At 38.4% G+C, this 14,888-nt stretch overlaps 1 protein-coding gene across 2 annotated transcripts in view; it reads left to right on the forward strand.

Annotated features, from left to right (window-relative positions):
- Positions 1-14,888, forward strand: part of PREX2 (phosphatidylinositol-3,4,5-trisphosphate-dependent Rac exchange factor 2) — a 93,760-nt gene that overhangs the window by 34,557 nt on the left and 44,315 nt on the right. For both annotated transcript variants that reach the window (XM_011976493.1, XM_011976494.1), the window contains 3 exons: positions 871-1,020; positions 3,732-3,876; positions 8,578-8,678. In XM_011976493.1, coding sequence (XP_011831883.1) covers positions 871-1,020; positions 3,732-3,876; positions 8,578-8,678 — 396 coding nt within the window. The remainder of the gene's footprint in view (positions 1-870; positions 1,021-3,731; positions 3,877-8,577; positions 8,679-14,888) is intronic.

The raw sequence follows: 14,888 nt of genomic DNA on the forward strand, positions 1-14,888 counted from the left end.
AATTGGTACAGGTGCTGACTCAGGCCTCTGTCATAGGTTTTTCCATCTTGGAATCTTTGCTTTGCAGGGACTGTCGTGCCAGTAAAGGTCGTTTGCAAGTTATGTCACTATTCTCTACCTGCTGTTAGACAGAGAACTACTGTATAGAGTTTGCTGTTGACATTTTCAAACCCAGCATGACAGTTTACCCAAAATTGTGGTGAGGTATCAAAAAAGACAATTAAATGTAAATTTATCTTCAACAATTTTTTCATAAGTTTCTATTTATGTGACATAAATGTAATGAAATGGGTTTAAAGAGTATATGTCTCGACCATGTACAGTGATAATGCTTTGGCATTTGTATGTTTCCATTTATTGCAGTTTTAGGTAATTACACTCTTAGTGTGTTCCATTGGCCAATCCTTAGTGTGCAGTTCATTGAATAATAGAAAATTGTTCCGTGGGACATAAATTGTCTCTGAAACCTAGAATGCTATTTCAAAAAAATATTAGAAAGATAAAATAAATAGACATCTTGAATGTTTGAGAAGAAAATACCTTGCATGTTGTTCTTTTATTACTTTAGAAACTTTGACAATATTTTTTAGCATAGAGCATATAAGTGCTAATTATTTTTGTAGTGTTTAGTTTCATGTAATGTATTAACACTGCGAGCTAGAAATGTTCCATTATTAAGAACTGACTGCCTGCAATATAAACGCATTCTTAAAATTTTTAAATGTGTACGTTTTTCAAAATGCATATATAAAGCAAAGATATGTTGAACAATTCAGTGGTTTTGGAACTTTTATGTATTGAATGATAGTGTTGATATAATAATATTGTGTATTACATTTTATTCATTTGCTTTTACCCATTAATTTACAGCTGATTTCCATAGCAGTGGACACATTGTTGTTAATGGATGGAAGATACATAACACAGCAAAAAATAAATGGTTTGTTTGTATGGCAAAAACACCTGAAGAGAAGCATGAATGGTTTGAAGCTATTTTGAAAGAAAGAGAACGGCGGAAAGGTGGGTGTATGAATTGGGCACTATTATAGTTAGCGAAGATTCTAACTTAGCATAGGAGTAGATAATGGGAAATCATGAGAAAGTAGAAAGGTATATGATGGTTGCTTGTTGGGTTGGTGCAAAAATTATTGCGGTTTTGACATTGAAAGCAATTTCTTCTGCACCAACCTAATACTATGTGACGTGAGCCTCATACTTATTTGATAAAAGATTTATTTGATACTTACAAAATTGTTATGTAATACTTATATAGTTAGCAAAATAATTATGTTATGGCTGGTAGTGTCTTTTAAATAGTTTTTTAAAATAGAAAATTTGTTCAATTTTCTTTTCATTTTATTCTTGGTATTTCTAAAGCAGCATTACCAAATTTTTCTTTAAGTGACAAGCTTCAGTAACATAATGCAGTGTTGTAAAGCTTCCAGTTGTTCTCTGTATACTTAACAGAACATTAAAATTTCTTAGACCTAATATATTAGATTCCTAATTATAGATTAAAGCACTCTGGATTTATACAAACTTTTAAAAATTGTTAGGTCTATGAATATAATACAATGTAACCCAATTAGTTGTTTGTTCATATGAGGAGGCCTATCTCGAATTTGTGTTATGCTTTTAGAAAAATTTGCAAAAGGAATTTGGCCTGGCTATATTCACCAGTGTGAAGTTTATCTGCAAAAAGGCATATTTCTATAATTCAGCTCAGAAATAGAAATGCTTGTATTTCTACTAATTAACAACTGATTTCTTAATTAAGAAGCATGACATTGTTGATTACTTCTGGAGACCCAAGAATAAAACACCTCATTGGTAATGAAATTTCAGAACACAAAGAACTCTTTCTTCCGTCTTCAGATGTTTTCCCCTGAAGAATATGCAAGGTTGCTACCTTGATTGAAATATTCATGGTACATACTTGTAGAATTTCCAAAGCGTTTTCAAATACTCCTTTGGTTGATCCTGGATGAAGAACCAGATAGAAAATTTTAAAACAAAGTTTATGAATATGTGACTGACTCTAAGTTTTGTTGAACGTAGCAGTGAATTCAAATAGCAAACAAATAGTTAAAAGGTGAATCAAGCTTTCAATCAAGTTGAACCTTTTTTGTTTTTTTAAGCGTGACTATGATTCACCCAAGACAGAAAAATAAATAAATAAAAATAAAAAATAAAAACCCCCAAACAAGAGAAAAAGCACATTCTCTAAAACTGCTTATGATCTTTATCTTTATATTTATCTTTATTAGACTCCATTCTTAAGGTATTATTTTTGAATAAAGACAGATGTTAATGGCTCCAGCATTGTCAAAAATAAAGGTCTGGTAGGAAATTCTGCAGCTAGACAACTAAAAATAATACAAGTATTTCTCCTTCTTCTGCAACAGCTCCTCATCAGTCCTGATTAAGCGCCAGTGTTCCTAGGATTTTAGCTTGGCACTGTTTTTCTCTAACTAGATTCCTCGTCTTGGTTATCTGTTCCCATCAGATTAACTTCCACTTATACACTGCCGATTTGTTAAACTTTATGTCCAGCCTTGCCCTCTCCCCTGGGCATGCTCATGTTTTCACCTGAGTCCTGGACTCCCACCTGAATGTCCACACTACGCATACCCAGTCCTCCCCTGGGCATGCTCATGTTTTCACCTGAGTCCTGGACTCCCACCTGAATGTCTACACTACGCATACTCGGTACCCACCGAACTCCTGGTTACTTGGATGCCTTTGCCCAATATGCCTCCCTGCATCCATTCAGTGACTCTCGTCAGAAGCCCGGAAGGCATCTGATTTCTTCTCTTTATTCCATGCCCACATTTAACCAATATCTTATCAATAGCGCCTCCTAACTATTTCTCAACTTCATCCTCTTTGCCCTATGGCCCTACCCTTATTCGCAGTGAGTTGAACTTCCTTGAACTTTTGAGGTTTCTCCTAACAGTGTCCCTCTTTTTAAATATTTCCCTCTTCAGTTTGTTCCCCATACTGTCCTCTGAGCTTTGTTTCCAAAGCAATACAACTTTCTTTCCCGCACTACCCTACCTTGCTCCTCCCACTGGTTAAAACACTTAGCTGCATGCCCAATACCTAAGGAATGAAACAAATTGAAACTGCAAGTTGAGCAAGGATCTTGGCTATCCTACCAGCCCATCTCCTGTCTTTTCTCTTACAACCCATAGCTCTGGACCTCCATGTTGCTTCAAATGAGTTAGCTCTGCTTTCTCTAGAAACCCCCATTCATACCTGTGCATTCAAGACAGGTCCCTTCTGTGAAACCTTTCTTAACATTTCTCAGGGAGAGGTGAGGTAGCCTGAGTATGCCTCCATTATATCACATTTTTTTTTTTTTTTTCCCCCACCAGAACTGTCTCTATGACTACTCTGTCCAGTTCTGCTGATCTAAACCTGAGCAAGGGTGCCTGGTCCAGGACTCAATGGAGGCTGAGACTCAGCTGCTCTTCTTATTCCTCTGGCTAAAGCTTTATGCCTTTGGGGCACAATTTGCATGAAGGTGACATATATCCTGGAAGCCCTGCCTTGCAGGTCTCCCTAGCCCCTGAGCTTCTTGAACACCAGGGCACTATTATACAGGGGTCTGTATCCACAACCCCCAGCACATGGTAGACCTACAACAAATGCTTGCTTAATGAAGGCACAACTGAATGAATGAATGAAGAGAATTTTCAGTTACCTCTCCTTTTTCTCATTTTTGATAGGTTTAAAATTAGGAATGGAGCAAGATACCTGGGTAATGATCTCTGAACAGGGTGAGAAACTTTATAAAATGATGTGCAGACAAGGAAATCTGATCAAAGACAGAAAAAGAAAACTGACTACGTTCCCTAAATGCTTTCTTGGAAGGTAGGGTTGGGAGCTTGGGTGCATGACTTTCTTTTACATTCTCATTATCTCACCTGTTAACTTTCCTTCAATTAGTTTTCCTTTAAAAATATTCCCTTTGGCATTTCTGAAAACTTCTTTACAGTTGCCATTTCCTGGGCTGTAACAGGATGAAGGAATGGACAGAGAGCCAGAATCATGACCAGGAAACTTAAGGCATCCGTCCATTCATTCATGACTTCTCAGATTTCTGATATGTCATGATCCCAGGGGAAAGGGAGGTTGGGTCCAGGCAAGGAGTGATAGGCAGGTGGGTTTGCCTGCAGGGGATAGGATGACTGGTTGGGCACAGACATGTGTATAGGGCCTGAAAGTCAGAAAGACAGAGAAGATAAGAGACAGTCTGAACTACCAGTTAATTTAGAATTTAGGCAGCTGGACTCAGGATAAAGGGTGTAGGTGAAGAGTCTGAAAATGTGGGTCGTGTAAAGAGACAGGCAGTGAGCAATAGGCAGAGAGGTCACTTTAGTTTTTAGAGTAGAGCAGAGTGACTGAGTGTTGTTTGGTTCCTTTGGACAGCATAAAGTGGGATTCCTTGACTGGGTTAATAAGTGCAGGGCCAGAAAGAAGGTTAGCTGCCTTCAAGTAGCTCTTTTTAGGCCAGCCTCTGTGCTGACTTCTTCCTATATATTATTTCTAATGCTGGAATACATACTTAGGTAGGAGTTAAATACCTTTATACTTTTTTGAAGATACAGAAACTATGGATCAGGGAGCTTAACAATTGCATATTGTTAGTGAATACCAATGCCCAAGTTTATAAAGTAAGCTGGAGTGGTAGTTTACAGTCTAGACTGTCATCAAACTTATCTATTCAGCTCCTAGCAGTACCACCAATTTGTTGTGTGATTTGGGATGGTTAAGTTTCCATTTGCGCTGAAAATGTGGAGATGATGGTAGAGTTCACCTACAATGCTCAGTAGGATGTCTTTTTAACCAGCGATGGGAACACACAACATAATCATAGGCTACCTCTGCCTCCCTCATATGGTTTGGCTGTGTCCCCACCCAGATCTCATCTTGAGTTATAATCCAAGTTGTAATCCCCAAATGCCAGGGGAGGCATCTAGTGGGAAGTGATGGGATCATGGGGGTGGTTTCCCCCATGCTGTTCTCATGATAGTGAGCGAGTTCTCATGAGATCTGATGGTTTTATAAGGGGTTCTTCCTCCTTCAGTTGCCTTCTCTCACCTGCTGCCATGTAAGGTGTGCCTGCATCCCCTTCTGCCATGATTGTAAGTGTCCTGAAGCTTTCCCAGCCATGCAGAACTGTGAATCAATTAAATTTCTTTTCTTTATAAATTACCCAATCTTGGGTATTTATTCATAGTAGTGTGAGAATGGACTAATACACCCAGTCTCAGGGAAATTCTTTACAGCAGTGTGAAAAAGAGCTAATACACTTCCCAACCCCCAACTCAGAAATCTATAGGCCAGGAAAACCTCTGCCTGCAGAGCAGCGTCTGGCTTTCTTCTTCACTGGGAGTAATCCTCCCAGCAGGCTACACATCTGCCAGTGAGCTATACTGTTGCTTGTAGGTACCCCTTAGGTGGTAGTAGCTCTCGTGCAAGGGAAAGAGAAGATGTGAGTTTATCTTGGCATAGAAGCCCTGTGCAGCAAAGCAACACTATCTCTTGTACCCACCCCATGGGCATAACTTTCAGGGTCCTCACTGGGATATGCCCACTTGCAAGAGAGTGACTTCAAGTTATGGCTTCCCACTAGGTTTTTATAGGTATGCAAATTAGCCACCAGGGGTCATTTTTACCATTGCAATGCTGCCTAGTTTAGCAGTTGACACACTACCTTCATCAGGTGTCTAAGGGAGCATAGCTATGATAGAAAGTTAGCCCAGGGCCAAATTTGTTCTTATTGAAGAAGAATAGAGTTTGCTAACCCTTCACTCACGCTGTGTCCTATGGGAATAGTGCAAGTTCATTGTGATGCTATATGAAGCTTCTCCCAGAGCACCTGATAGGTAGGAGAGACTCAGTAAATGTTAGGTTATTGTGGCCTTTTCCATAACCGCACACTACTGCTGCTTACAGTGCAAGTTTGAGATCATTTCTGCGTGGATCATTGTCCTTTAGCAGAGTGTTGATGGAATTTCCCCATTCCCTCAGTAGGTCCAATGATAAAGCCACTCATTGGGTTCCTTTACTCTTGACCTCTCACTCTTAAAAATGTTTCCAGTTTATAGCAATATTTAAAGCGGCTCTTTCCCTCATTGTAATTGGACATTTTCAGGAATCTGGTGCCATCAGACTAGAGAATTATGCCTTAGCTACATAACAACCATCTCAACCCACTTGTCAACCACTGAGTTAGTAAAGCTCACTATGTGCCAGGCCCCGTGCTGAGTTCCTGACATCTGTCATATCATTTAATCCTTTGGCTGCACTATGACATTGACTTTTTTTTTTTTTTTTTTTTTTTTTTGAGGCGGAGTCTCACTCTGTCACCCAGGCTGGAGTGCAGTGGCATGATCTTGGCTCACTGCAAACTCTGCCTCCCGGGTTCAAGTGATTCTCCAGCCTCAGCCTCCCGAGTAGCTGGGATTACAGGTGCATGCCACCACACCTGGCTAATTTTTTTAAATTTTTAGTATAGACAGGATTTCACCATATTGGCCAGACTAGTCTCAAACTCCTGACCTCAAATGATCCACCTGCCTCGGCCTCCCAAAATGCTGGGACTGCAGGCATGAGCCACTGTACCTGGCACGACATTCTTAATATTATCTCTATGTTAATAATGAAGAAGCTGAGGTTTAAAGAGCTAAATTCATGAACTCATGGTCATGCAGGTAGTGGAAACAGAAACAGGATTTGAGTCCCCATAGTCTTATGGCAAAGTACATGATATTAACTGCTACACTTTGTTTCACCTTTTCTTATATTTTTCTTTTGAATTTGTTAGGCAGCAATAGAAAAGCAATGGTTTTGAATGGTTCTTATTTAATAAAAGAATAAAAATTTTTTAACTTTCTGCCTTATTTTTGTAGTCTAGACAACCCATTTTTAGAATTTTATATCCCTCAATTATTTGATGTTAGTCATTTTTCTTGCTTTTGTTTATGAAATTAATGAAGAAATAATTTCCTGATGCAGTCTATAGCTTTGTTTCTCTAACCAAAAAAACAAAGCCAGTCTACAACAAATTCAATCATTTATATAAAAGTTCAAATGTTAGACTTTTAAAACATGAGCAACATAATATTTTGTATTTGTAAAATGTCTCTGTATTTAGTGTTCCCTTAATGATACCATGGGACCCTTTTTTTTTTTTTAATCGCTATATAGCTGAGGCTCTCCTAAGTGATACAAAACATCATCCTTATTATCTGTGATGCCTGGGGCTGCCCTGCAGTGGTGACAGATGTAACCTATAATCCACTGTGGCCTTCACAGCCGCAGCAGTGTGTGGTGGACAGTTCTGATGGATGGTTCTGTGCTGGAGGATTCCTTATGGATGACAGATGAGATACAATAATGAATTTACCAAGTAATTTCACATTTTCAAAACAATGTAGTAAAACTTTTATATGTCTTTTGGTGTACATTAGTTTTCTATTGCTGTGTAACAAATGAACATATACTTAGCAGCTTAAAACAACACCAGTCAGAAGTCCAAGAGCGCTCAAGTGGGTTCTCTGCTTAGGGTTTCATGACCCCAAAATCAAGGTGCTGGCCAGACGGGGCTCTTATCTTGAGGCTCTGGGGAAAAGTTCCCTTCCAAGCCTACTCAGGTGGTTGTCAGGATTCAGCTCCTTGAGGCTGCAAGAATAAAGTCCTTGTTTCCTTGCTGTCAGCCAAGGGTTGCTCTCAGCTTCTGCAGGCTGCGTATCTTGGTACCAGGTCCTCTCCATCTTCAGAGCTGGCAGTGGCACATTGAATCTTTCTAATGCTTTTAATTTCTCTGCCTTCCTCTCATGCCACTAGCCTCAGAAAACTCTGCTTCAAAGGGTTCCACTCCCTGAATCAGGCCCACTGGGATAACTTACATATTTTAAAGTCTACTGACTTGGGGTTTTAATTACATATGCAAAAGTCCCTTCAGAGCAGTACCTAGATTAGAATTTAATTGAAAAACCAAGGGGAGGGAATCTTGGTATGGTAGGAGGACAGTGAGAGGATTTCTGAAGAATCCTACCTATCACACGGTACATGCGGTTTTGTTTTGTTCTTCCTTCCTGGATCTTTAAACTCACTGGTTCTCTGTGCCTGGGAACCACATTAAAGACAGCTTACCTCTTTATATTAAGTTGTTACTACTCTATTCAGTTCTGACTTTAGCTGTCTTTAGGATCTGTTGCAATCCTTTAGTCCCACATTTGCCTTTATGTTAATGCTAACCTTTTAATTAAAGCTACTCTAAAATTTCCACTTTGTCTTTATTAGAGGCCTCAACAAGTTGAACAGTTTAAAACTAAGTATAGTTTAGTGATGTCTGAATGTACAGACATAGGTTTTCTAGAATAGAGTTCAACTTAAATGGCTGTAGGCCTCACATATGTGAAAAAATAATCTGTTGAAATGTGTTGCAAATATTCCTTTATATTTTGAGATTCCTTTCATCATTGCTTCATGACTGGATGGTATGGAAAGACTTGCTGAGGAAAAAATTAACCATTTAGCTTTTTCACTGGCTTTCTGTTGCAGCGAATTTGTGTCATGGCTGTTGGAAATTGGAGAGATTCACAGGCCTGAGGAAGGTGTGCACTTGGGACAAGCATTATTAGAAAATGGAATCATTCACCATGGTAATTACTTTATTAATTACTTGTTTAATACATTTATTCACCATATGTATCTTAATCCCATTCATCAGTTTAGTCTACAATTCCCCACATTATAGGATGCTTATTGTTTTTAACAACATTTTCAGTACCTAATATGTGTAGAACAGTGTTTCAGGGAGTGTGGGTTTATAGGGCTATCTTTGTTAACCTTAAAATGAAGAGCTTCAATACAAGCAAGTGTTAGAAAATAGAGAAGTGGGATTGTGGAGGAAGGCATGGTTACTTCTATAGTAATTAGAGGATTTGGGAGTGCTTCCTGGAGGACAGGACATGACAGTGATGCTGGACATTGCAGAATGAATAGAACTCTGCCAGGGACTGCAGGGCAGCGGGGCATTCCACCTGGAGGAAATAACAGCACTCTAGCACAGTGGTGGGTGAGTTTGTGGTGGCTTCTTTGGGGACCAGCACAGAGCCTCATGTGGGTCCATGGATGAACATACTGGCGAGGGGAGGTGTGGCAAAAAGGCAGGCAGAGCCTGGATTCCAGAAGATCTGAAGTCTGCTGTGGCATTTGGGCTTATTCTGAAGGGGGCCAGGAGCTGATGAACGCTTTTAAGGAGAGCCATGATCAGAACTCGGGTCCACAGCTATGAGATGCAGCAGCATGGAGCCTGAAGTGGAGAGGTTCAAGACTGCAAAGCACCAGGCCCCTCCGGGGGCCCTGCTGCACCCAGGAGTGGCAGTACAAGGGCTTTAGCAAGTCTGCATCCATGGGCATGAAAAAACCCATGGGGAGATTCTGGCAAAGCTAAAATACCATATTTTATAACTCTCTGGATGCGGGTGATGAAGAATGAAGAGAGAGACTAGAGTATTCTGAGCCTTCTTCTCTGAACGACTGAGATAACTAATTCAGGAGGAGGAGCAGAGTTGAAAGAGAAGATGCAGGCTTTGCTATGGACTGGGTCAGATAGCCAGTGGGGAGTGGCCAGCAAGAGATTGAGAATTTGGGGTGAAGCTCAGGATAGAAATAAGGTGAGAGACATATTTGGAATCATTTCAAGGGAGTACTAGACTCCTGGGAACACTGACAATGAACAAACAGACAAAAACCAAGAAAGCAGTGTTGATGGGACTCAGGACAAAGGCTTAAAGAATTTCTAAGGTAAATTGTGGGGGAGGAGAAAAAGGGAATTATTAATAAATATGGATGTTTGGCTATGGTATTTTGATGTTCATTTCCTTTCTTAGATGCTGTGCAAACAAACCAGATCTTTCCCATCTTTCCTTATCATACTAGGTGTTGCCTACATGTTGGTACCACCATCCACCCAGCCAGGAATCATCTTTAATTCCTTTCTCTCCCTCATACCGTCAAGCCCTGTGAACTCTACTACCAAAATAAGTCCCTAAACAATGAATTATCTCCCTTTCAGCGTCCCTACCTTCTTTCCAGTCAACGTCATCTCCTCCTTTGCTTCCACTTTTGTTCTCCACTCCCATAGTACACTCTTCAGGTCACAGCTAAAGAGACCTTTTAAAACAGGGATATGATCAAAGCATCCCTCTTTATAACCATCTAATTGCTTACGATCAAACTTAAAGAAAAGTTCAGACCTATTACATGCCCTAAACTTCTTACCATGACCTACAAGATCCGATGTGATAGGGTCCCTGACTTCCTCTCAGAGCTTGATACCTCGCATTGTACCTAACTTGTTGCATGGTGGCCACCCTGACCTTCTGTCTCTTTCTTCAACACTCCAAGATGACTTCCTATTTAGGACCTTAGCTTTTGCTCTTCTCATTCAACAGTTACTTGTTAATCCCTAATATATGCCAGAAGCCTTTCTAAGTGATAGAGACAGAGCTGTGAATGAAAAGACAAAAATCCTTGTATTCACGACTCGTGTCTTCCATGACCCTTTGACTTTTAGACCATCCTGTCCTGTGATTCCAATGTCCTATTTTTTTTTTACTTTGAAATCTTTCTTTATGTACTTATCACTCTGAAATTATTATGTTGTTTTACTTGTGTCTTTGTTTATTACATCTTTATCACCCTATCCCTTCCCTGGCCTCCAATAAAAATATAAACACTATCTGAACAAGGGCTTCATTTGTTATTATATAGCAAATGCCTGGCATTCCCATCCCATACAGGTGCTCAATAAATATTGGCTGAATGAATGATTATATTTTGAGTGAACAGATGATACTTATAGATTGTATATGATTTTGTGCTTGTTTCATTAGCATCATTAAAACATCTAAAAGCATTATATGGCTGCTTTTAGCATCTGGTAGGCTAAAAGCATCCTTTAAAAATTTAAAAGTAAAAATAACATTATGACTATTATATATTAACATCGTAAAATGCTAACAAGCATATATAATAATTGCCCTGTCTTTAATAGGATTGAATAGATCTTATATTGTCCTGGGAACTGTGCCTCAGTTGCAGAAATTGAGTAGTTGTCTACCAAATTGGTTTAGCTTTTATTTTTTGTGGGTGTGCATACATTGCATTTCTTAGTTTTCCTTGCAGTCAAGGGGAGGCCGTGAAATTGAGTTGCAGCCAAGGACATGTACACAAAAGTGATGCACAAGGGAAGTGTACAGGCTATTAAAAAAACACAAAACACAAGGTGACCCTGGGAGCCATGCATTAAAGATGGCTGAGCCTCTGTCAGACCCCAGACCCTGCATGAGGAGAGCACCATCCCTCATCCTCCACCACTGATTGGATTTTACCTCAATGAAAAATTAGCTTCTACAACTTAAGTCACTATATTAGGGAGGTTTGTTTGTTACAGTAGCTAGTGTTAGCCAGTGGAAAACCAGCTAGTTTTTCTTCCCAACATTTCCTGCAAAAATGACTTCTCCCATTGTATCCTAGCATATTTCTGCCTTTCTAGAAGGAAGTGTGAGAGCAGCTGGGTTTCTTGATGGACAGAGTGAAATGACAGATTTAAACTACTAAGAAATAAAGGTTGCTGGTTCATGTTGACATGCAGACTAGGGGTGAGAGAACATATTATGCAATTTCACATTAGTAGAATAATTCTATTAGAATAAAGAGATATGAGCCAAATGTACTAGTATCATTAGTATGTGGTTCCAGCTGCATTTTGGTGAAAATAGAATTCCTAAAATAAAGTTGAATGAACCATCTGTTTTAAAGAGAGCAAGCAAAAAAGAAGTTGACTATTACTGCTATTATTCACATTGCAAATATGATTGAGAACTTTGCCATCAGCAAAGCCTTGCTATAGCAGGAACTCTAGGGTTGAGGCCGCGTATGCTTTCTTTGTGGTATGCTGACGATATGTATCTTGTCTGGTGCTACTCTTTGCAGTAGGAATGCTTATGTGAGAACAGAGACCTCATATCTTATTAATATTTGTTATATCCCATGGTGTGCTGAAGTTGGCTCATACAATCTCCTGAGAGCTGATAATTAAATACATTTTGTAGGCTGGTTAGTTTTTAAACACAATTATTATTAATTCAATTATATAAACATGTAAGTGCATAAATTATGTTGCAAAAAGGGTAAAGCACTCTTTTGGGGGGTTGGGGGAAGGGTCTTGCTCTGTTGCGCAGGCTAGAGTATATTGGAGGCCAGGGAAGGTATAGGGAGATAAAGAGGTAATAAACAAAGACACAAGTAAAACAACATAATAATTTCAGAGTGATAAGTACAGTGATCATGGCTCACTGTAGCCTCAACCTCCTGGGCTCAAGCGATCCTTCTGCCTTAGCTTTGTGAGTAGCTGGGACCACAGGTGCATGCCACCATGCCCGGATAATTTGTTTTTTTTTTTTTTTTTAATTTGTAGAGATGAGGTCTTGTCATATTGACCAGGTTGGTCTTGAACTCCTGGGCTCAAGCAATCCTTCCACCTCAGCCTCCCAAAGTGCTGGGATTACAGGCATGAGCCACCATGCCGGACTTGTAAAACAATCTTTAAATGTATCACTTTCTCATTACTTTACAATGTTTTACTATTATCTATGCTGTCGAGGTTATTTATATCTATTGCTTGTGTATAGTGAAAATACTGTGTAATGAGTGCCACCGCACCTTTAACTCCATGGTCAGTGACTTTAGGTTGGAAGCTTGATATTGGTTAGAGTGGGAGTATTTATACAACAGAAATGGGTAAATGCTGCAAATCAGAACTTCTCCTCTACTCCCCCCACCTTCACCACCTAGAGAGCCAATTGTTAAACATTTGCACTACACCCCTGGCTCTCTCACACAATTATTTAAAAGGTTGCGTTAAGCAACTTTCTTCACTAGAGGACCTGAACTGTAGTTTATACACCCATTTTCCATGCTAGATAAATTGGGAGAGTAAATTCGAATGCAGAACAGTTCAGGGTTTTTCTAAGGCAACAGCTAAGAGTTGAGATTAACCCAAGGTTCATTATTCACAAACATTTGCCCTACAGCTAAGCTCTTCCTGTCAAATAGGTTAGACTACCACTTGTTTCATTGTGGCAAAAACATTTGGGCTCAACTTCTTGAATTCTGGAATATCAAGACAATCTATTTCAATGATTATTAAGGGATAAAAATGGGAATAGGTAGATTGCATAGTAGAAAAAAATTCTGATCTTAAAACACGTAGAGTTTCACAGTATTTCTCTTGATTTTATATTTCTTTCATACAGTCTGTTTTATGTATGACTTGGCTTGGGGAAAAGATACCAAAAAGCTGTATTGTATTTTTTTTTTTAAAAAAAACAATTTATGGTCATAAGCCATGTAGAACGTTTGGATAGGCTGGGGTAAAAGAGCTGAAACTTCACATGTGTATGTGTGTGTTTGTGTGTGTTAACAAGTCTTTTGACTTTCTTCTGGATGCATCAAATGTAGTTAATGAGAATTCTGACAACTTTCTTTCCTCTTTCAACATTTCTAGCAAAAAATAAAGGTCAAAGTCTTTCATCTAATCATAAAAATATAGCTCTTTGCAGCAAATTATCTCTTCTGCAAATGTTGCATTCCTTGTAAAGAAAATATTTAAATATAAACTCTTTGACTTTTACTTTGAGGTTTTTACTTTCTAAAACAGACATTTTTTTATTAGACAGTATATAAAACAACTTAGCCTGAAAAAGAGAAAACGTAGAGATTTAGTAGGAGATTCCCTCCCCTTCCTCCCAGCTTTATGGAGGTATAACTGACAAATATTTATGGTATATAAAATGTTTTGAAATATGTGTAAATTGTGAAATGATCACCACAATCAAGCTAATTAGTGTATTAATCACCTCACATAGTTATCGTTTTTTTTTGTGGTGAGAACATTTAAGATCTACTCTCTTATCAATTTTCAAGTTTGCAATACAGTATATCATATTTTCTTTATCTATCCATTCATCCATCCATGGAAACTTAGGCTGATTTCTTATCATGATATTGTGAGTAATGCTGCCATGAACATGGGGATGCAGATATCTCTTAGACACATTGATTTTATTTCCTTTGAATTACAAACCCAAAAGTAAAATTGTTGGATCATATGGTAGTTCCGTTGTTAGCTTTTTGAGGAACTTTCATACTGTTTTCCAAAATGGCTGTATGAATTTACATCTCTACCAACAGTGTACAAGGGTTTCCTTTTCTCCACATCCTCACCAACACTTCTGTCTTTTGGTAATAGCCATCCTAAGAGGTGTGAGGTTATATCTTATTATAGTTTTGATTTGCATTTCCCTGGATGATTAGAGATGTTGAGCAACTTTTCATATGCCTGTTGGGCATCTTTATTTCTTTTTTTGAGAAGTATTTATTTAGGTTCTTCACTCATTTTTAATTGGGTTATTTGTAATTTTGGTATTGAATTGAATTAATTTCTTTTATGTTTTGAATATTTGCCTCCTATTGAATATATGGTTTGCAAATATTTTTCCTATTCCATAGATTGTCTTTTAATTTTATTGATTCTTTCAATTGCTATGCATACACTTTTTAGTTTGATGCAAGTGTATTTGTCTATTTTTATTTTTCTATTTTTGCTTTTGTTGCCTATACTTTTGGGGTCCTCTCCAAAAAATTATTGCCATGACAAATGTCAAGAAGCTGTTCCCTAATCTTTTCTTCTAGTAGTTTTATAGTGTTACATCATATGTTTAAGTCTTTAGTCCATTTTGAATTTCTTTTTATATATGGTGTGAGATAAAGGGTCCCATTTATAATAATTAAATAATATAATT

This window comes from Mandrillus leucophaeus, unplaced genomic scaffold, assembly GCF_000951045.1.
Source record: "Mandrillus leucophaeus isolate KB7577 unplaced genomic scaffold, Mleu.le_1.0 Scaffold167, whole genome shotgun sequence".
NCBI classification, from domain to species: domain Eukaryota; kingdom Metazoa; phylum Chordata; class Mammalia; order Primates; family Cercopithecidae; genus Mandrillus; species Mandrillus leucophaeus.